The sequence below is a fragment of the Schistocerca cancellata genome, chromosome 4 (genome assembly GCF_023864275.1).
Source record: "Schistocerca cancellata isolate TAMUIC-IGC-003103 chromosome 4, iqSchCanc2.1, whole genome shotgun sequence".
NCBI classification, from domain to species: domain Eukaryota; kingdom Metazoa; phylum Arthropoda; class Insecta; order Orthoptera; family Acrididae; genus Schistocerca; species Schistocerca cancellata.
Window position 1 is genome coordinate 812,949,097 of NC_064629.1, and position 23,264 is coordinate 812,972,360.

The following is a 23,264-nucleotide window of genomic DNA, read 5'->3' on the forward strand; positions in this document are numbered from 1 at the left end:
ATGGCAATGCCAGTAGCATGTATTATCTCATCAGACAGAGCACGAATGACTTTAACAGTACAACCTGACAAAGGTGGTGTATCCAAGAATAAAAAATGGCAAGAATGAACATGCAGTTTTACAACACTACAATAATTATTTGATTATGACATAAAAAAGAGTCAGTTTTATATTGTTTAATCTAAGGTCAAGGCAACTTACCTTTCACTTCAAATTGGAAAACTGCATTCGTTTTAGAAACTAGTTCTGGCCCCATACTGTGGCGAATTGCATTAAAAATTTTTTCTATTTGGCCGCCTTTCTGTGTTGAAACAGATAATTTATGTCCACCTTCTTCTGGGTTGTAGTCCAAGAAAAAGTCCGGCATTAAATTATCGTTATTTGCTGGAAAAAAAAAAAAAAAAAAAAAAAAGAGAGGACACGTTACAAACAACACAAATGAAAGGAACACATTTTACTACTTTTATTAATTCTGTTGGCTCTCCCAAACTTATATACATCTCCAACATAAAACTGAACGTAAATACTGCTCTCAAGCATTCAAGAATTGTTGCATCTCCATTTATTTCAGAACTGATTCTCAGAAGGTACCATGCACTAACCACTTAGGCCTGTGTCAGAAGAGGCTCAAAGCCTATAAAAGTTCGCACACCATACCACTGAACATTAGTTCACCATACAAGACAGTATGGATGCTGTTTTTTGATGATATGCCACGCCCCTTTTACATACAGGATGCAGTGAACCATCATTAAAAAGAAGACTATTTTTTGCAAGTCAATATACTTGAGTCACAGTCAAAACTTGTTGGGCAATACAGGACAGCACCATCAAATTGGGCACATATGCATTAATTGAGTGTAGTAATTTACAGTATTAATTCTAACATAGAGGCATATAACTAACAGCATGTAACAGCAGAACTATAATCAGGCCACAGCAACAGCCCGTCAGCTGGTCACTACTACCTATACTGAAACCTCAGCAGAAATAGCCACATCTGTGCCAGCCATTTCCAGGAGCCATTGGCCAAGTCTGCAACACTGACCATCTGCCACATGACAACAGCCAGACTCTGGTCAGTGGAATCTGTTCCACATTTCCAAGGGACACAGAAACATAGTCTCTTCCACAAAGTCGGCCCTGGGCAGTTGTATTTAAATGTCCAGGTCCAGCCCACCATCGTCGGTACAGCTGGGCCATATGATGACACACAGCCCACAGCAGTCATTGCTGTAATTATGATGCAGCCCCAGCCACCTCATCTGGGCTGTGAGCTAAGGACCACTGTCGGCCTGAGGCCGGGCAGCGAGAGCACTCTCTCTGCTGCCACCTCATGGTTCAGGCCGCACAGGGAGTTCCAGCCAGATCCGCACTGTGGGGGACCACTGGCACCCAACGCCAATCTTCTGCCTCTAGTTCCGTGTTCATCACCCATGTAAACCCACTGTGTATGTGTGCCTAGCCCTGGCTACTGGCTGCCTTTTTACTGCCCCATCATCACATCTCGTGCTGTCGGCATGTCCGTACCGTCTTGCTCGGGTCCAAGGGACACCACCACTGCCTACTGCAGATACACTCCTATGAATTCGTGTACAATTATAAAGAGGAGTTTTGACAACAGATTGGCTGCCTACATCACCTTCCTCTCCGCCCACCACCAGCAGGGAGCCACTCGTGCACACCTTCCCATTATACCCCAATATATTAATGAGTTTTACAGCCCGTGAAACATTGTATGATAATATTAACTACTATAATAGCAGTAAACAAGTGAAGCTTTCGCTGATATATTAACAGACTGTGTGTCATACCACAACTCAATTTGACCCTTTACTTTTGCAGGCAATCCTCTTACTGAGCTACCCATGCACGACTTGTGATATCCTTCATAGCTTCATTTCTGCCAGTAACTAATCTTATTTTCCAAAATTCCCAGAAGCACTCATACAAAGTGTGATCGATTAAAACCCACTGAGGAAAGGAGATTGTTGAGAAAATCCTATAGCCTTCTAGGATGAATTTTTCACTCGGCAACATACTGTACTCCGTTTAGAAACTTTAACAGATATTTCTCTGCAGTATCCTTGTTTCAAGGAGTGCTAGTGCTGTACGGGATGCCAGAAAGCCTTTGTGACATTTAAGAAATACGAGACAGCCAATGACAGAGTTGGAGCTTTGAAAGCATGTTGTGAATTAAGCCCGGGTAGCTTAGTCAGTAAGACCACCACCCATAAAAGGCTTGTGTGGTGGTTTGGATCCTTTTATTTAGGCTTGTTCAGTCAGAGTTTGAATTCACAGATGTGTTCAACAAACTATAGCGAGGAATGCTAAAATGAAGACATTGGCCACTGTTGCTAGGAACTACTCATAATTTCCAGATGTTACCTTCTCAGAAGAGCCAAACAAGATATCACTACGTACTACATAGAAATTGCATGACCATGATGTTGAAAGCACAGAAATTCTACTCATACATAAGTAAACAGATAGTTCTTTCTGCATATCATTAACAAGTGATAACGATGTACCATTCATTACAATTCATAAACTGGCTACTAGCCAAGTAAAAATGCACATTCAGAGAATACAAGCTTCATTTGTAGAAGAAAAGGGGAAAGAATTCGCTGTAGCAGTATAGAGTTGGGGGGGAGTGAAGGAACCAAATGAAGTGGTGCACTGGTTTGCACATTGGAGTTTTATTCTGAAAGAGTGAGATTTAAATCTCTGTTCAGCTAACCAGTTCTAGGTTTTATATGGTATATCTAAATCGTGTAAGGAAAATGCCATGATGATTCCTTTGAAAAGGCACAGCTAATTTCCTTCCCCATCCTTGTTAAGCCAAACATGTGTTCCTTCTCCAATTACTTTGCTGGCAACATAATATTAAACTCTAATCCTCCGCCGTCTCAAGAGTCAAAGAAAAATCTTAATTCTAATATTAGTGCAACACTTTTACAGTACTAGTAACTTCCTTTCTATTATGTTTCTAGTATCAGATGTCCAACATTTAACATAAATATCTCTGTTGAAAAGAATGTAATCAACGCTTGCAACATACAAATGCACACCTTCACATAAATACCATAACATGTAATAAGGAAAATTAGCAAAACTGTAAATGTTTTAACACTATTAAAAAGATTTTAAAATTAAGTTGTTGAAACTGATGTGTTTCACTTACCTGGATTAACAGCATATTGTTTAAAATCTTGAATGCCACATTCTCTTAAAATGTCTTCATCAATTATAAAGTTTCCTGTAAAGGTTTTTGGGTCTTTTGTCATTATTGCATAAGCAGCATCTGCAACAATTTCTGGTTTCCGTGAGTAGTTTCCCGATTCTGGGCCACTTAGCATCTCAATAGCAGCAGTATGAATTGCTGGAACAAAGTTATTCAGCAATTTGTAAAGCACTTTAAAACTCATGATTAGTTTTAAGCTTATGTTTGCTTGTAAAATGTCTCCAAATAATCAGAAACTTAAATCTGTAGCAGAAATGTTGAGTCATCAACACACACACCTGGACCCCTATATCGTGCAGGCCGGACACACAATTGTTGTCATGGCTTAGATAAAGAATGATTTTCAAACAACACAATAAAAAAATGTGATTTAGTGGACTGAGTCAAACACAGAGCATTCGGAATAAGACTTAAGTTAGTGTAGTCAGCAATGGAAATTCCCTACAAATTAATACTATGTGCTGGAACAGTGTTCAAATCAAGATCTTCAGTTTCATGCACATTCTTCTTACCAACTGGACACCAAAGTACATATGTAATCCTGACTCAGTACCAGAGATGCTGCCAGACTGACTGTTGCTCAAATAGCTTAATTGCTCGCAAAAAGCAGGAAATCTGTGTTTGGGGTCTGGTATTACAAATTTCCAATTGTCACAGCATGTTCATTAATTATTTTATTTACAGATTGAAAACATTTGACATCTAAGACACTGATTAAGCAGAATGTGTCGATCATTTGTTACGCCACTGTTTCGACAGTTTTTATTTCGAAAATGATGAGAAATTTGATTTTTGGTTAATTTGTTGCAACAGATGAGAATTGATTGTAATCCTGAAAATGAATTTTAATTTAGTGAAACTATTTCATATTTTCTCTAAATTTGCAATTCGTTAGGTCTGATACCACTGTCGCACACAGGGTGAAGAAATGGAAGTACCTTAGGGCTGGTAAGCTAGGACACAAGGTCCTGGCGTGGAAGCCACTGGACATTTAGAACAACAATTTATTAACAAACCAAGTTACAAACAATTTGTCACTGAGCAACAGTTACTTTAGAAACTTTCCCGTAAGTTAAGTTTACGAGGCCTACCCCACTGCAGCAATTACTTTTGTTAAAATTAACATATAATGTATAAACTTATGGGCACTAGCCCACAAACTATTTTTTTTAACACCAGCTAAGAACTATGGAGACTACCCCACTGCAGCAATTACTCCGTTACACAACATATGCTGAATATTAAACACTTTAAAATATTAACACTTCCCTCAATATGCAATTTACAGGCACTAGCCCACAACAGCAATTACTCTTTCTTGAAAAGAATGTATTGAAATTTCAATGATTTTACAATCAGCAGTTCATTAGAGCAATTGCCTTCGAAGAACGAACTGGTATATACACCTCATGCAAACTGTCCGACCATTAACAGTGTATGACATACTTTGACAAGGAGCAAAATTCAACTCCAGTTACAAATGTTACAGCCTGGGGCAGTTACTACCAAAGTAGTAACAGTTTTACACAGTATTTCTCAAATGAGTTAACCACTACTAACAGATAGTGGCACATATTTGCTAACTAGACACACACATTCAAATGCATTTATAGGCGCTAACACCCTGCTAGCTGTTCCAATGAACTTTTTTGCCATTAACACACTGTGTCATCTATTCTTCAACTTGCAACAAAAGTTGAAATACAGTCAGGTACACTAACACACTAAAGCAGATACAGCCTTATACTGGTTATTCCAATGAAATTTTCAGCCACTAACACACTTTAACATCTATTCTTTAACTTGCTTTAAAATGCTCAACTATATTTACATGTGCTAACATACTGTGGCAGTTACTCACGAACCGATACAGTTTTGTACTGACTGTTCGAATAAAATTTTTTGACACTTAACACTATGACAGTTACGAAACCAAAACCAAGGAGACAAACCAACGAAGAACCATTGGAAACCTCTGAACCCTGTAAATGGCTTTCAACTGGACAGTGAAGGATACTTAACTTAGTGTATCCCTGCTGTTCTTGGGTCGTAGCAGGTTGTACCAGGGTCCTGCCACACTAACTAAATTGCACTTCTCAATTACAACAGCCACTGCCGCTTCCTCTTTGTCACTTCACACACCAGGCCCCAATTGACAGCATTTCAAATCTGTGAGTCGCACAAGCAACTGCTTCCACTGCCTGTCGCCAAGCAACTACTGCTCGCACCACTCATAGATGTTATCACCACGGTCTGTTTCCTAGCCACCACCAGCAAATCTCTGTGGCGTGCATCAATACTAGGGACATATCAACAGACATGCGAAGTTCTTTTATTTTTTACTCACTTTCATCTTCTTTGTGTGAAGAGTAACTGATGTAATAATTCACAGATTTCATGAAAATAGTTCAAGAAAACACTGGACGAAGAGAACCACTGAGATTTTGTACAGTTAAGGAATATCACTTGTTACTGATAAGGAAAATATATGGCACACAGTTAGTGAAATGCAAGTTGTTGGTATCTGTTAAAAATATGTTTCTGCTTGCCATTGTGGAAGTTTACAATAAGGAGGGAGAGGAGGGGGGGGGACTTCACAATAATGAGGATTCATGTTAGATAATAAAGAAATACACCTGCAAAACAGAATTTTTTCCTGATGTAAATGATTAAGTAAAGATACTAGAATCTTGAAACATCATAGCCAATTAAAATTGTGTTCTCGACTGGCAACTAACCCAAAACTTTGCCTTTCACTGGCAAGATGTCAAATGTTTTTAAGCCGTAAGTAAAATAATTAATGAATATGCCGAGACAATTGAAATTTAATGATATTGAACCTCGAACGTGGATTTCCTGCTTTTTGTGAGCAATTATGCCATTTGAGCACTTGGCAGTCTGGCAGCATATCTGGTATTGAATCAAGATTTGACATGTTGGCATCCAGTTGGTAAGAGAGCACTGCACATGAAACTGTCTTAATCATTAGGCTACCTAACCACACTACCAGGCCTGACTCAACCTCCTGTTGCCACTGATGGTTCCACTAATGGTTCCCAATACCGCCGCCGCCACCACCACCACCACCACCACCACCACCACCACCACCACTACTACTACTACTACTACTACTACTACTACTGCAGGTTATCCCATGGCTACATCCCACTAAGGAATGGACTGTGTGGATTATTGTGAACTACCCTATCACTAATTCGAACTGAATTAAATGTTCCGAAATGAAGTGAATGGTTCCATGGGAGTGAAATCAATGAAGACAGAATGACATGAAGTGCTATTGATGCAAATTGTTAGATATGCTGAACCTGCACTGTAATTAACAAGTGACAACTGAGAAAATTAGTACTGTCAGTGACAATGAAAGTTTGAGTCAGGCTTTGAGGCATGGTTAGACAGTTCAATGGTTAATGCAACTAACTGCTCATAATAACCAGAAAATATGGGTTTGAATACTGATCAGGCACAAATTTTCTATTGCCACTACATATTGCAAGTTCAACACACCTGAAAGGCTTGTTCGGATATCATTCCACGACACTTCATATCCATTCATTTCATGCCATCAATTCATCCACTTCATTTCACAATAATTAATATTCTAAATGAGGGTTCATGGCTGTATTTATGTAGCTTTAGAATACGACACTAGATTTTCATACTCTACTTCTACATCTACATAAATACTCCACAATCCATTGTACAGCGTGTGGGGCGGTGGGTATCCTGTACCACTACTAGCCATTTTCTTTCTGTTCCATTCGCAAATAAAGCGAGGGAAAAACTAGTCTGTGCAAGGCTCTGTACGAGTCCTAATTTCACGTATCTTATCTTCATGGTCATTACACACAAAGTACATCGGAGGCAGTACAATAGTTCTGCAATCCGCTTCAAATGCCAGTTCTCTGAATTTTCTCAATAGTGTTCCTCGAAAAGAATGTTGCCTTCCTTCAAGGGATTCCCATTTGAGTTCCTGAAGCACCACTGTAACACTTGGGTGTTTTTCAAACCTACCAGTAACAAATCTAGCAGCCTGCCCATGAACTGCTTCAATATCTTCCTTTAATCAGACCTGTTACAGATCCAAGACACTCAAGCAGTACTCAAGAATAAGTCACACTAGCATCCTAAATGCAGTCTCCTGTACAGGTGAACCACACTTTCCTAGAATTCTCCCAATAAACTGAAGTCAACCATTAGCCTTCCCTACTGCAATCCTCAAATGTTCATTCCATTTCATATTGCTTTGCAGCCGTACACACAAATATGTAAATGACAAGACTGTGTCAAGCAGGGCACTACTAATGCTGTATCTGAATTTTATGGGTTTGTTTTTCCTATTCATCCACATTAACTTACAATTTTTTTCAACATTTAGACCTAGCTGCCATTCATTGCACCAGCTAGAAATTTTGTCTAAGTCACCTTGTATCATCTTACAGCCACTCAACTTCGACACCTTACCATACACCACAGCATCATCAGCAAACAACCGCAAATTTCTGCCAAATCATATATATATATATATATATATATATATATATATATATATATTTAAAAACAAAGATGATGTGACTTACCAAATGAAAGTGCTGGCAGGTCGACAGACGCACAAACAAACACAAACATACACACGAAATCCAAGCTTTCGCAACCAACGGTTGCCTCGTCAGGAAAGAGGGAAGGAGAAGGAAAGACAAAAGGATATGGGTTTTAAGGGAGAGGGTAAGGAGTCATTCCAATCCCGGGAGCGGAAAGACTTACCTTAGGGGGAAAAAAGGACAGGTATACACTCGCGCACACACACACGTATCCATCCACACATACACAGACACAAGCAGACATTTGTAAAATGTCTGCTTGTGTCTGTGTATGTGTGGATGGATACGTGTGTGTGTGCGCGAGTGTATACCTGTCCTTTTTTCCCCCTAAGGTAAGTCTTTCCGCTCCCGGGATTGGAATGACTCCTTACCCTCTCCCTTAAAACCCATATCCTTTTGTCTTTCCTTCTCCTTCCCTCTTTCCTGACGAGGCAACCGTTGGTTGCGAAAGCTTGGATTTCGTGTGTATGTTTGTGTTTGTTTGTGTGTCTGTCGACCTGCCAGCACTTTCATTTGGTAAGTCACATCATCTTTGTTTTTAAATATATTTTTCCTTCGTGGAATGTTTCCTTCTATTATAACCATATATATATATATATATATATATATATATATATATATATATATATATATATATATATATATATATACAGAATAATAGCAGTCCTATCACACTTTCCTGGGACACTCCTGACGACTGCATATAAGACACTGGTGTGACCTATTCTTGAGTACTGCCTGAGTGTTTGGGATCTGTAAGAGGTTGGATTAAAGGAAGAAACTGAAGCAATTCAGAGGCATGCTGCTAGATTTGTTACGGAAAGGTTCGAACAACATGTAAGTGTTACGGAGATGCTTCAGGAACTCAAATGGGAATCCCTGGAGGGGAGGCAATGTTCTTCTCAAGAAACTCTATTGAGAAAATTTACAGAACCGGCATTGGAAGCTGGCTGCCAAATGATTCCACCAACATACTTTGCGTTTAAGGATCATGAAAATAAGATACGAGAAATTAGGGCTCATATGGAGGAATATAGACAGTCGCTTTTCCCTCGCTCTATTTGCGAGTGGAACAAGAGAGGAAATGACTAGCTGAGGTACAGGGTGCCCTCCATCAAGCACCGTACAGTGGCTTGCGGAGTATCTATGTAGATGTAGAGGTAAATGCAGATGCAGATGCAGATACCCTCGTCTTTGTTGAACACTCGCCATCAAGGACACCATGCTGGATCCTATTGCTTAAAAAGTCTTCGAGCCACTCGCATACCTGTGGAGCTATTCCATATACTTGTACTTTGTTTAACAGCCTGCAATGGGGCACATTGCTAAACACTTTTTGGAAATCTAGAAATATGGAATCTGCCTGTTGCCCCTCATCCATATTACACAGTCTATCACATGAGAAAAGGGCAAGCTGAGTTTTGCATGAGCAAAGCTTTCTAAAACCATGCTGATTCGTGAAATAAGATTCTCTGTCTCAAGAAAGTTTATTATATTTGAACTGAATGCACTCAAGAATTCTGCAGCAAACCAATGTTTAGGGATACTGGTCTGTAAATTTGTAGGTCCGTTCTTTTGCCTTTCTTGCATAGAGGAGTCACCTGTATTTTTTCCAGTCGCTTGGGACTTCGCACTGGGCAAGAGTCACAATAAATGCAAGCTATGTATGGGGCCAATGCTGTAGAGTACTCTTTGAAAAACTGAACTGGGATTCCATCTACACCTGCTGACTTATTTGTTATCAACTCTTTCAGTTGTTGTTCTACACCAGGGATGTCTATTACTGTGTACCATGCAGGAGTCTGTTCAAGGGTCAAATGATGGTATGTTTGTACGTTAACTGTACCTGCTCTGATTACCACCAGTGCATAGAAAAATTTATTTCTTTTTGGGTGAAACTGTCATGATAAAAAGTGTCATTTAAAAATTCTGAACGTATTAGTATCAGTTTATTCATATTTACAAATGATGATTAGTGTAAGTTTATGAAGTAAGATATAGCTGCTAGTCTACATTAGGCTCTATTTCCAGAGAGTTAATCAGACACTATATTTTGCATCTTCTATTTGTTATTTTCAATGAACACATGAACACTTTCTCACAAATAACTTAGGATAAAAGTTATTATAAGGAAACATAATAGAAACGAAGTGCAACTTGTTTAGTGTTTGGGAAGCACAAACAACAATTGCTCTGACTAGTGTAATATTATTTTGTCTTTTAATTTTATTTACAAGTTATGTAGTGGTGTGAATAAAATCTGTGTCAGCTTCAACACAGCTATAACTAAAGGACTTAATACACAGCAACCTTCATTTTTAATCATGTGTATTCGCTGTATAATGACTCGCAAATTTCCATTCACTGTCTTTAGGTGCAAGTTCTCATACGCTAGGAAAGGACAGCTGTGAGGGCAGGTCTTAGTTGTGCTTGGGTAGCTCAGTTTGTAAAGCACTTGCCTGCAAAAGGTAAAGGTCCTGGATCCGAGTTCCAGTCCAGCACATGTTTTTAATCTGCCAGGAAGTTTCTTATAAAACGCTTGCAATGTACTGTAGGTAAGCCATAATTTATCCATTGTAAATCTTTATGTACAAAAATTCAGGCTGCATAGTTTGTGTTCACATAACTTTGAAGTAATCGGTCAATTGACTTAATTTTGACCAATATTACATTCCAATACCTGTATTTTATATTCCTACTGGAGTACAATATGGTATAAAAAGGGGACAAGTTGTTAGCAAAAATCTCACAGTCGTTTGTTCAAAGTCTTAAATGTCAAAGTTCTTCACCAAATGTTTTGAAATTTTGTCCACCTTTTTATATACCTGTTTCTAAATGTATATAATATATAAATAAATATGTAATATATAAAAGGAAATTTCAGTCATTTTGATTGCAATTAAATTCTTTTTTAACACCTGTCCAGAAGATTATACTGTGATTTTTTCACATTGCAAGCAAGATTTTCAGCATATTCAAACAAGCTATGATTGTGGGAAATAATACTTGCAACATACACCAAAATTCCTGACTAACAACAGCCTCTTACTCTGTCCCGTATCACCCATCTATCCCATGCCACCACCAATCGTGAGCTTTCTTGCGGACATTTACATATTCTTATGCACTTACATGACATTTCAGTTCATTTTTTATGCAGTATCAATACTGCAGGGAGAACAACTTTCAGTCAGTCTTAATGTTCTCTAGAAACCTGAAGTGAGTATTTCAGTTTCCCAGCTGGCCACTTCGAAATTCAGAAATAAGAAATCACAAAGCAACATTTCCTTACCTGTTTTTGGCCACAGTGCGTTCACTGCTATTCCATCTTCCTTAAATTCATCTGCCATCCCCAAGACACACATTGACATCCCATATTTGGCCATAGTATATGCAACATGGTTTTTGAACCAATGAGGAGACATGTTCAACGGTGGACTAATATTTATTATATGAGGATTTTTGCTATTCTTCAAGTATGGCAAGCACACTTTTGATCTGAAATAAAAGTGACATATGTATCTATATATATATACATACACATATGCATGTTATATTTTTTGAATGAGCTTTATAATAGAATCCAGTGTACCACATTATGTGTAACAATAAAATTAGTAAAAATATTCTTATTCCCCAAATATCTCATTCTCCTTGAATCATCTCCTTGATTATTCATGGAATATACTAAACAGAAGTAAATATATTCCCAAAACAAATAACTTGTCTCATAAGTTACTGGTAGTTCTGGTTTAATATTGTCCAAATGTCAAGTTACAAGTCCCAAATATTGTTTACGTGACTTTCTGCTACTTAAGGGCTCATCTATACTGTGAGTTGTTACTTATAGTCTTTATTTTGCTTACATGCTTTGCTTACAAACTGGAGATGTTTGTCACATAAGATGTATTAAATGATTAAATTTTCATTCCATTCATAAGTGGTGTCCATCATCTACATCAGTATGAGATGTGACCCCCACAGGCACAAATACATTCTTGTATTCATTGTGGTTTGGTAAAAAAATATCAGTTCATGAAGAGTGCTGGCTGAGGAAGATATGAAAGTATATATATCTTCCATCATCACATCCCAGACATTCCTCATGGTGTTTATGGTGTGAACTGCAATGTGGGGTCTTTCCTTATTCTGCAAAAATATGCTATTTGGTACCATGGTCATAAAGGGTTTGACAACAAAGTTTAACATTCTTGTCACATATTGGCATGCATTCAGCCTCCCTTCACCAATTAACAGATCAGTCCTGCTGTCATAGCCAATAGCTTCCTGCACTTTGATTCCAGGAATTGGAGAGGTACAGGTCTCAAGAATCACTGGCTGTTTCCTGTAAACTTTCAATAAATTATCTATGAATATCTTGACACTGGAGTGAAAGCTACAAACAGAAACAAGATTGATAACTTGAATACACAGCATTATCGTTCCACAATAATATTTAATAGTTAATTATGAACCAGCTTTTAGCTTCCAAGGCCATCGTCAGATAAGACTCATTACTGAAAACCACAGCGTGTCATTTAATTTCCCAGTTAACTTTGCTTCTACACGATGCAAATATGTGTAGTCTGTGACATGGTGTCAGTGGTAAATGACATATGGTATCCCAACATCTCAACCCAGTTTCCAGAAAATGTTCCTGATAGTGGTTCCACACTGCCTGTAACCCCAGCTACAATACTGGCACTATGTAGTTGGTGTGCACTATGTACCCATACAAACTCATGTTGCAGAATATAAGGTCTTCACTCTATACTAAATTCTCAGAACTGTGCAGGACCTTTACTTGCAAAATCTTTGCATTTACTGTTTATGTATGGATATGTATATCAATCATATCTTGATATGTATGCTGTCAGTTGCCTGTAGTTATCATTATTAAATGGTTATCTGCTGATGGATTGTAACTGAACCGACTTAAAACACCAACACAGCCAATTTTTTTTACTGCTCAAGACCTCACCATACTGTTAGAAATAATGCATGAGACAAAATCAGTAAATGAAACAGAATATTCTAAATTCTTGGGTTTTTATATTTATTGAATTAGAATTCAAATGTTGCAAATCATGTTAAATGTCTCAGCACTGCAAATTTTTCCCTACGGGTAATAGCAGTCTTTGAAGATGACAATTCAAAAAGATAACTTACCAATATAGAAAAGTTAGATATAGTGGGAATTAGTGAAGTTCGGTGGCAGGAGGAACAAGACTTTTGGTCAGGTGATTACAGGGTTATAAATACAAAATCAAATAGGGGTAATGCAGGAGTAGGTTTAATAATGAATAAAAAAATAGGAGTGCGGTTTAGCTACTACAAACAGCATAGTGAACGCATTATTGTGGCCAAGATAGACACAAAGCCCATGCCTACTACAGTAGTACAAGTTTATATGCCAACTAGCTCTGCAGATGATGAAGAAATAGATGAAATGTATGACGAGATAAAAGAAATTATTCAGGTAGTGAAGGGAGGCGAAAATTTAATAGTCATGGGTGACTGGAATTCGTCAGTAGGAAAAGGGAGAGAAGGAAACATAGTAGGTGAATATGGATTGGGGGGGAAGGAATGAAAGAGGAAGCCGCCTTGTAGAATTTTGCACAGAGCATAACTTAATCATAGCTAACACTTGGTTCAAGAATCATGAAAGGAGGCTGTATACATGGAAGAAGCCTGGAGATACTGACAGGTTTCAGATAGATTATATAATGGTAAGACAGAGATTTAGGAACCAGGTTTTAAATTGTAAGACATTTCCTGGGGCAGATGTGGATTCTGACCACAATCTATTGGTTATGAACTGCAGATTGAAACTGAAGAAACTCCAAAAAGGTGGGAATTTAAGGAGATGGGACCTGGATAAACTGAAAGAACCAGAGGTTGTAGAGAGTTTCAGGGAGAGCATAAGGGAACAATTGACAGGAATGGGGGAAAGAAATACAGTAGAAGAAGAATGGGTAGCTCTGAGGGATGAAGTGGTGAAGGCAGCAGATGATCAGGTAGATAAAAAGACGAGGGCTAATAGAAATCCTTGGGTAACAGAAGAAATATTGAATTTAATTGATGAAAGGAGAAAATATAAAAATGCAGTAAATGAAGCAGGCAAAAAGGAATACAAACGCCTCAAAAATGAAATTGACAGGAAGTGCAAAATGGCTAAGCAGGGATGGCTAGAGGACAAATGTAAGGATGTAGACGCTTGTCTCACTAGGGGTAAGATAGATACTGCCTACAGGAAAATTAAAGAGACCTTTGGAGAGAAGAGAACCACTTGTATGAATATCAAGAGCTCAGATGGAAACCCAGTTCTAAGCAAAGAAGGGAAAGCAGGAAGGTGGAAGGAGTATATGGAGGGTTTATACAAGGGCGATGTACTTGAGGACAATATTATGGAAATGGAAGAGGATGTAGATGAAGACGAAATGGGGGATAAGATACTGCGTGAAGAGTTTGACAGAGTACTGAAAGACCTGAGTCAAAACAAGGACCCGGGAGTAGACAACATTCCATTAGAACTACTGATGGCCTCGGGAGGGCCAGTCATGACAAAACTCTACCATCTGGTGAGCACGATGTATGAGACAGGCGAAATACCCTCAGACTTCAAGAAGAATATAATAATTCCAATCACAAAGAAAGCAGGTGTTGACAGATGTGAAAATTACCAAACTATCAGTTTAATAAGTCACAGCTGCAAAATACTAACGCGAATTCTTTACAGACGAATGGAAAAACTGGTAGAAGCCGACCTCGGGGAAGATCAGTTTGGATTCCGTAGAAATACTGGAACACGTGAGACAATACTGACCTTACGACTTATCTTGGAAGAAAGATTAAGAAAAGGCAAACCTACGTTTCTAGCATTTGTAGACTTAGAGAAAGCTTTTGACAATGTTGACTGGAATACTCTCTTTCAAATTCTGAAGGTGGCAGGGGTAAAATACAGGGAGCGAAAGGCTATTTACAATTTGTACAGAAACCAGATGGCAGTTATAAGAGTCGAGGGGCATGAAAGGGAAGCAGTGGTTGGGAAAGGAGTGAGACATGGTTGTAGCCTCTCCCCGATGTTATTCAATCTGTATATTGAGCAAGCAGTAAAGGAAACAAAAGAAAAATTCGGAGTAGGTATTAAAATTCATGGAGAAGAAGTAAAAACCTTGAGGTTCGCCGATGACATTGTAATTCTGTCAGAGACAGCAAAGGACTTGGAAGAGCAGTTGAACGGAATGGACAGTGTCTTGAAAGGAGGATATAAGCTAAACATCAACAAAAGCAAAACGAGGATAATGGAATGTAGTCAAATTAAGTCGGGTGATGCTGAGGGAATTCGATTAGGAAATGAGACACTTAAAGTAGTAAAGGAGTTTTGCTATTTAGGGAGTAAAATAACCGATGATGGTCAAAGTAGAGAGGATATAAAATGTAGACTGGCAATGGCAAGGAAAGCGTTTCTCAAGAAAAGAAATTTGTTAACTTCGAATATAGATTTAGGTGTCAGGAAGTCGTTTCTGAAAGTATTTGTACGGAGTGTAGCCATGTATGGAAGTGAGACATGGACGATAACTAGTTTGGACAAGAAGAGAATAGAAGCTTTTGAAATGTGGTGCTACAGAAGAATGCTGAAGATAAGGTGGGTAGATCACGTAACTAATGAGGAGGTATTGAATAGGATTGGGGAGAAGAGAAGTTTGTGGCACAACTTGACTAGAAGAAGGGATCGGTTGGTAGGACATGTTCTGAGGCATCGAGGGATCACAAATTTAGCATTGGAGGGCAGCGTGGAGGGTAAAAATCGTAGAGGGAGACCAAGGGATCAATACACTAAGCAGATTCAGAAGGATGTAGGTTGCAGTAGGTACTGGGAGATGAAGAAGCTTGCACAGGATAGAGTAGCATGGAGAGCTGCATCAAACCAGTCTCAGGACTGAAGACCATAACAACAACAACAACAACAACAACAACAACAACTTACCTCTCCTATTTTCATTCACTAATTTGTTTTGGCATCATATTCTGGGGAAACTCTTCAACGATGATGAAAGTTTTGCACAAAAACATTTTGAAAATTTGTGGTAGGATCTTATGGGACCAAACTGCTGAGGTCATCAGTCCCTAAGCTTACACACTGCTTAATCTAACTTTAACTTACGCTAAGGACAACACACACCCATGCCCGAGGAAGGTCTCTAATCTCCGATGGGGGAGGGGGGGGGGGTGCACGGACTGTGAGAAGGTGCCTCAGACCGAATGCCTATCCCGCGCACCACACCACACACAAAAACATTAATAAGGACAATATGTAGTGGGTCCTCACTACATCATCTGCATAATGTTAGATCTATTTTTTTTTATACTTCAACCTTAAAATACTTACACCAAAAATGTGCCTCTGGTATTTATCTGATGCATAAGGTCATATCTCTTCATTTCTGTATTAAGGGTCCCAGTAAGTGAAATTGCACTTGCATTATTTATCACTATGTCAATGCCTCCAAATTTTTTAACAGCTGCTTCTACAGCTGAAATTACTTGCTTCTCATCACGAACATCAACAATGCATGGCAGACATTTCCCTCCTGCAGCCTCAACTGAAAAAAATACGCCACATCACTACACATTTTTTCACTGTGCACAATACACTTATCCACATCAACAGGCCGAATAAATGTTGCATAGAAAATAGGGAATGTGTTTCCCTGAAAACATATCATTATTCAGTGTATTTTAGAGCTACACAAGAAAGTCAGGATTAGGAACTGCGTTATTGCATAATAGAGTATGTATGACACATTTATGTATTTATTATTTATACATTTGCTACTTACCTAAAAGACAAAAAAATGTCTGTCATAAAGGTCATATTATTTTAATAATACTGCTAGAATACATCACTGAATACTGAACACACTATTCTTTACACAGAACTCTGTTCACAGTAGCATTCATTTTTTCATATATTAAATACAGGTATAGTAGTACTCATTAAATGTGCTCCATCTCTGAATGAGATGGTCTGCATTATAACCACCTATGGCTGACTTTAGCCATCATCAATGGATTCCAATTTTTTTTTTTTTTCCCCAACCATAAATTTCTTTGGATGGGGGAATAGCTGGAAGTCAGAGGGCTACAAAACTTAAGTACAATGGATGTTCAAACAATTCATACCTCACATCCAGAGCCACAACAAAGTCATCCTGCATCCCTACCATCATTCAGCACAGAGAAAGACACGATTTTCATTGCTTTGGTACGTGTCAGTGTTTTATTCATGCTACAACAACAAAATGCCTAATACATAAGTAATGCCTATTTGCGGTTGTCTTAGGACTTTATTCTTCAGCGACGCATCCAATGTGCAATGGCAGTGCATATGTATGTTTGTTTACATGGAGATTCAACAGAGTATAAGCACGATGCCCAATAACTCAAATAATACAGGGTGGTTATAATTAAACTTTTGCTACTTGAGAGGGCCCACATGAAAAACAGTGATTGTAGGACAATAAAACTTTGTGGAAACATTTTTAACAACATGAAGAAAACAAATAATGAATAAACCACTGAAAGCAACTAATTTTAATTTCCACACGAGAGGGTAGCATTTGTTAATTACGAGGGCTATCTACAAAGTACATTAAGTTTTGGAATTAAAAATAAATAAAGTATTGAAATTTTTTTTATTATATACAGATGAAAGCCACACTTAAATACTACTTTTCTACATAGTTGCCATTTAAATTAAGGCACTTATCGTAGTGATGGACGAGCTTGGAAATTCCTTCGTCGTAAAATTCGGCCGCCTGCGCCTTCAACCACGTAATGACTGTCTTTTGGGACAGAAAAGGTGTGATTTTTGTGGATTTCCTGGAAAGAGGCACTACAATAAACTCTCAAAGGTATTGCCAAACTCTGCACAACCTAAGAAGAGCAATACAAAACAAGCGCAGGGGAAAGTTGGGCTCAAAGATCTTGCTGATTCACGACAACGCCCAGGCCCACACGGCAAATTCCACTCGTGAAGTTCTCGAATCTTTTAAGTAGGAGTTGTTTCCTCATCCGCCGTACAGTCCGGACCTGGCACCGAGCGACTTCCACTTATTCATAGCAATGAAGAAGTGGTTGGCTATACAGCGTTTTGATGACGACGCACAGCTTCAAGAAGAGGTAACCACGTGTTTGAAGGCGCAGGCGGCCGAATTTTACGACGAAGGAATTTCCAAGCTCGTCCATTGCAATGATAAGTGCCTTAATTTAAATGGAAACTATGTAGAAAAGTAGTATTTAAGTGTGGCTTTCATCTGTATACAATAAAAAAAATTTCCAATACTTTATTTATTTTTAATTCCAAAACGTAATGTACTTTGTGGATAGCCCTCGTACATACCAAGTTACAAATGTTGCTCAATGTGATGACCATCTGCATCCATGACAGCCTGGAAGATTAAACGGACATCATTTCAAAATTGTTCACAGCACTTTTCCAATTGTGGACCACGGAATATTCAGCTGTCTGTCTGGAATTGTGGTTAAGTACTTATAACCTTGAGATACTTCAGTTGACACCTCTCAATCCTTTACAAGTGTACATTCTTCTCCTGATATGACACTATTTCACCAACAGCAGCTGATGTAAGCATATAAATATCTCCAACAGTTGTTGGCAGTCATGTTAGAAGCTTTTTTCTTAGCATAGTTCTTCTAAACTCAGCAGGAATATCAAAGGTCCCCTTAATCATAACTAAAATAATTATTCATTAAGGAAAAAAGATGATTAGAAATGGAGAGAGAGAGAGAGAGAGAGAGAGAGAGAGAGAGAGAGAGAGAGAGAGAGAGAAAACAAAACAATGGTACAAACTGGCATTGTTTAAAAAAAATGAAATATTAGTTGTACAACAGAAAAATTAACAGATATCCACATGTCATTTTCAGTATCTGAATAGTTTACATTCATGTGATCAACAGTTAAGAGTACAGTCCCCAAATATTTAACTTCTCTCTGCCTTGTGTTCTACAGGGTGACAATTATTGAATTACAGGGAAAAAACATAAATTAGTTACAAACTACAGCATGTACACACTTTATTTAACATGTAAACATCACCAACTATATTCAAATTTAGGTTACGACATCACTGGCAATGATGTGGCACAGACGAATAGCGAAATTCTGATGACCCGCTGAAGTATCTGAACGTCAAAGCTGTCGATGACCACCTGAATGGCTGTTTTCAGCTCAGCAATGGTTTTGGGGTTATTGCTCTACACCTTGTCTTTAACACAGCCCCACAAAAAGGCACATGTGTCCAGATCTGGAGAATATGGTGGCCAATTGAGGTCCATTCCAGAGGCCCCCAGAGACAGGATGCGGTCCCCAAAGTGCTCCACTGAGACATCAAACACACTCCTGCTTAGATGGGGTCAAGCTGCTCCATCTTGCTTGAACCACATCTTGTTGAAATCAGGGTCACTTTGGATAATGGGGATGAAATCATCTTCCAAAACATTCATGTACCGTTCTTTACTCACCTTGCTACCAAGGCATACAGCACCGATTGTTTTGTGACTGGACATTGCACGCCACAGTCACCAGTTGAGGATGACACACATCAAGGGTTGGGGGTTGGGTTGTTTTGGGGAAGGAGACCAGACAGCGAGGTCATCGGTCTCTTTTTGGATTAGGGTAGGACGGGGAAGGAAGTCGGCCATGCCCTTTCAAAGGAACCATCCCGGCATTTGCCTGGAGCGATTTCGGGAAATCACGGAAAACCTATATCAGGATGGCTGGACGCGCGATTGAACTGTCGTCCTCCCGAATGCGAGTCCAGTGTCTAACCACTGTGCCACCTTGCTTGGTCAGTTGAGGTTGAAAAGACTTCTCAATCACAGAATGAAGATTGTCAGTCCCACAAATGTGCCAATTTTGCTTACTGACGAACGCGTCCAAATAAAAGTGGGCTATGTCGCTAAACCAAACAACATTCACATCAAAGTCCTGTTCGTCAATTGTGTGGACAATAGTGTTGGCAAAAAACAACCACTGTTTCATGGCCCTGGGACTTAATGACTGATGGGCTTGAATTCTGTATGGGAAGAGATGCCGGTCTTCAACAACAATTTGTCGCAGTGTCTTGTGATTGATTCCCACCTGGTGTGCAGCTCACCTAATCAATTTCCTGGGGCTGGTTTGAAACACAGCATGTCTTCTTGATGTTTTCAGGTGTTTTCACTCTTTTTAGACAACCGACATTGCCAACACTTATCACAAGCACTACCCATTCTCTCAAACTTGCAAATCAAATCGTTGATTGTTAGCACAATTGGACCGGTTGTTTCCAGCTTTAACTTAGTCCCAAACTTCTTTTGAGCTGCAGTTGGGCTGTTATTGCTTGCACAGTAAGCCTTCACAAGCGCTATATGCTCAGGGACACTGTACCATGACATTTTCATGTGCAAATTGCCGACAACAACAAAGAACGTGTGCATGCGCGTACTAATTCCCATAATTCCCCACCACCAACCATACAGTTTGAACATCCTAATGCAAACCATTCAGAAGTTATGATTATTTTATTTCATATAGTTCAATAATTGTCACCCCATACAAATGGGAAGGGATGCAGGAAGTATATTTTATATAAAACAGTGATGTTTGTGCACTTCTTAACAACTAGATAAATTCTATGTAGGCTTACTGCTTCCAGTATGTTCTCAGAATAACTTTCTCCAACAAGATCACACTTGACAAACACACAGTGAAAGTCACTTTTTCTCTGTGGAACACATTGAACATCAGTATATCAAATCTAATAATCCTCCTTTTAATACATGGAATACAGCAGCATTCACAAAACTGTTGTGATACTACAAAATACCAGGAAATTACACGTTATGCTACAATATTATAAGGTGTACAGTGAAATTCCAGAGTAGAACATGCCTTTCATTTTGAGAGGTTTATGGTTAACTACAAAGATATAACAGACTGGATCATTAATAGACTAAATGGTATGGGCTATAGATAACAACAACAAATCAAAATAAATTTTGCAAATAGTCAAGGAAATCTAAAATTAGCATAATGATAATTATTAATTAAATTACCTTCCTCAGCTGCACTGTAAATTGTGCCAGGCAACTTTGGGTGTGGCTCACTAGTTTTGGCAGCTATTACAACATTTGCACCATCTCTGGCAGCTTTTATTGCTATTGCCTTTCCTATGCCCCTGCTGGCACCTGTTATAAAGAGAGTCTGACCAACCAGCTTTCTGCAAATACAGAAAAGTAAACATTTTATAATTAACTAACTGTCAAACAGTAAAGACAAGGTAACACAGACAGGTAGAAATATTGTCACTATAATATTTAAAAATAAGAGTCTGTACAAAAATTGAATGTCACTGTTTATTTTCCTCTTCCCTTGTTCAGCTGTATCTCTCTTCACTTACTAGATTCATGGGTAGGACTGTGACTTAAGTCCTGAACAGCCCCATTCCTTCACATTCTTTTCTCTCTTACCAAATGAGAGCTACCCTAATGCTCTTGCCAACTCCTGCTCAAATGCATCAGTCTGCTGCCAATAAGTAAGTAGATTTTTTTTTATTTGGTTCCTAACACAGGTGAAAATCATTTGAAATGTGAAAAGCCACTGCATCCATAACTAATGAACCAGCTGCCCAAGTTTACAACAGATTTTTCTCTTGTTTCCACACACTGGCTGAATTACACTTCCCACTATCTTTTAAGTGTAAGAGTATGTGCAACAGTTGCCTCCACTAAAAAAATACAAAAATCTTGGTATCAAACATCATCCCAAGAGTCAAGTTAAGACACATCTGCTGTCAAACTACATCTTAAATTTCCGGAATGAATTTTCACTCCACTGCGGAGTATATGCTGATTTGAAACTCGGTAGAGCACTTGCCTGTGAAAGACAATAACACCAATTGGTAAGCTTCTGCTTCATAATACTGATGAACTCTAATGTACTACACTTAAGTGCTTCTTTAAGAAGCAGTTATGTAGTTATATTATTGTACTGATAAATTATACCCACAGTAACAACAATAAGCTAAAAAAATAATCTAGCTTCATTCAATATGTTATACAGAAGCAAGGTGTTTTAATGACAATGGCAAGCCCAAAACACATTACATAATTCAGAGTAAATCAGAATCAATTCACTGTAAGAGGCGATTGTTGTTGTATGCTAATGTAACAAAATTTTGTGAGTTTTGCTGTGGAACGGTATGATGCAGTAACTGCTCAGTGGCTAAATGTCAAAGCAACTATTGTTATAAACACAAACTGTGCATTACTACAAATGTGGACAGAAAACCACATTTAAATATATGGACTTGAAAGAAACAAGTTATGTAATCCTTCCTTCAGGAGCAGTGCATAAGTGATATATCTAGTACCAGCACAGAATCAACACCAGAAATAGGAATTTGGAGTGAGGGATAACCAAAGAGAACTACACATCTAACAGAGGGTCGACAGAAGTGTCCGATCCCATGTGTCGGCTTTGACCCGTGACGTACGGGTGTTGTCGTGTGTGACGTCATGACGGCGTGGAGTTTGCCTTGTGAGTGTGGCCTGTTTGTAGATGTCGTCATGTTGTGGTTTTTTGTGCTCTCTGGTGGTATGTTCAGGGTTTTCATTTGTGTGGTGTAATGGGCTCAGTTTGCTTTTGCTCATTATCCAGAATTGTTCGAGTGTCGGCTGTGTTTGTAGTGGAATTCATTTCAGTGAGTTAACGATTTTGTGTGAAGGTTAATTTAGTGTTGTTCACTGTAGATCGTGTGGTAATTTTAGTAAATTAATCGGTTGTTGTTTTTTGTTCAGGAATGGATATGATGGATAAAAGTAACAGTGCGCAGGTCAAGGGAAGTGTTCGATCCCAATATGTGGCTGTATTGGTATCGGGAGATGTTCTTGTGCTATATAGGCCAAGGGAAGTGTTTGATTCTAATTTATGGGACGGGAGCTGCTGTTGAGCTATATACGTCAAGGGAAGTGTCCGATTCCAGATGATATTGTGTTTAGTGGTATTGGGGAGTTTTGTGATGTCAGTTTTTCTCGTCGTTTTGTGTGGTTTTGTACGGGGGTGGGTGTCTAAATTTGTTCATATTTAGTTTGCCCCCACCCAAAAACACCCCATTTCCCGCGCTTGTCCTGTTAGTGACAGACTTTTTGTGGAAAGTGTGTGTGTTTGTTTTTCGATGTATTTTTGTCCTCATAATGTGTACGTACCGACTTTATATACGCCATATTGGAATCGTGGTTTATGGTCGTTTTCGCCATATTTGTGACGTCATGGGTCAAAGCTGACGGGTGGTATCTGACGCTTCCGTATTTCCCTAACACGTTTAAATTTGTTG

At 38.7% G+C, this 23,264-nt stretch overlaps 1 protein-coding gene across 2 annotated transcripts in view; it reads right to left on the reverse strand.

The window, feature by feature from the left end:
• LOC126184798 (hydroxysteroid dehydrogenase-like protein 2) overlaps window positions 1-23,264 on the reverse strand; it is a 38,468-nt gene that overhangs the window by 10,676 nt on the left and 4,528 nt on the right. For both annotated transcript variants that reach the window (XM_049927382.1, XM_049927383.1), the window contains exons 2-6: window positions 20,986-21,149; window positions 16,256-16,469; window positions 11,156-11,361; window positions 3,185-3,382; window positions 202-384 (exon numbers count right to left, since the gene is read on the reverse strand). In XM_049927382.1, the coding sequence (XP_049783339.1) occupies window positions 202-384; window positions 3,185-3,382; window positions 11,156-11,361; window positions 16,256-16,469; window positions 20,986-21,149 (965 nt within the window). The remainder of the gene's footprint in view (window positions 1-201; window positions 385-3,184; window positions 3,383-11,155; window positions 11,362-16,255; window positions 16,470-20,985; window positions 21,150-23,264) is intronic.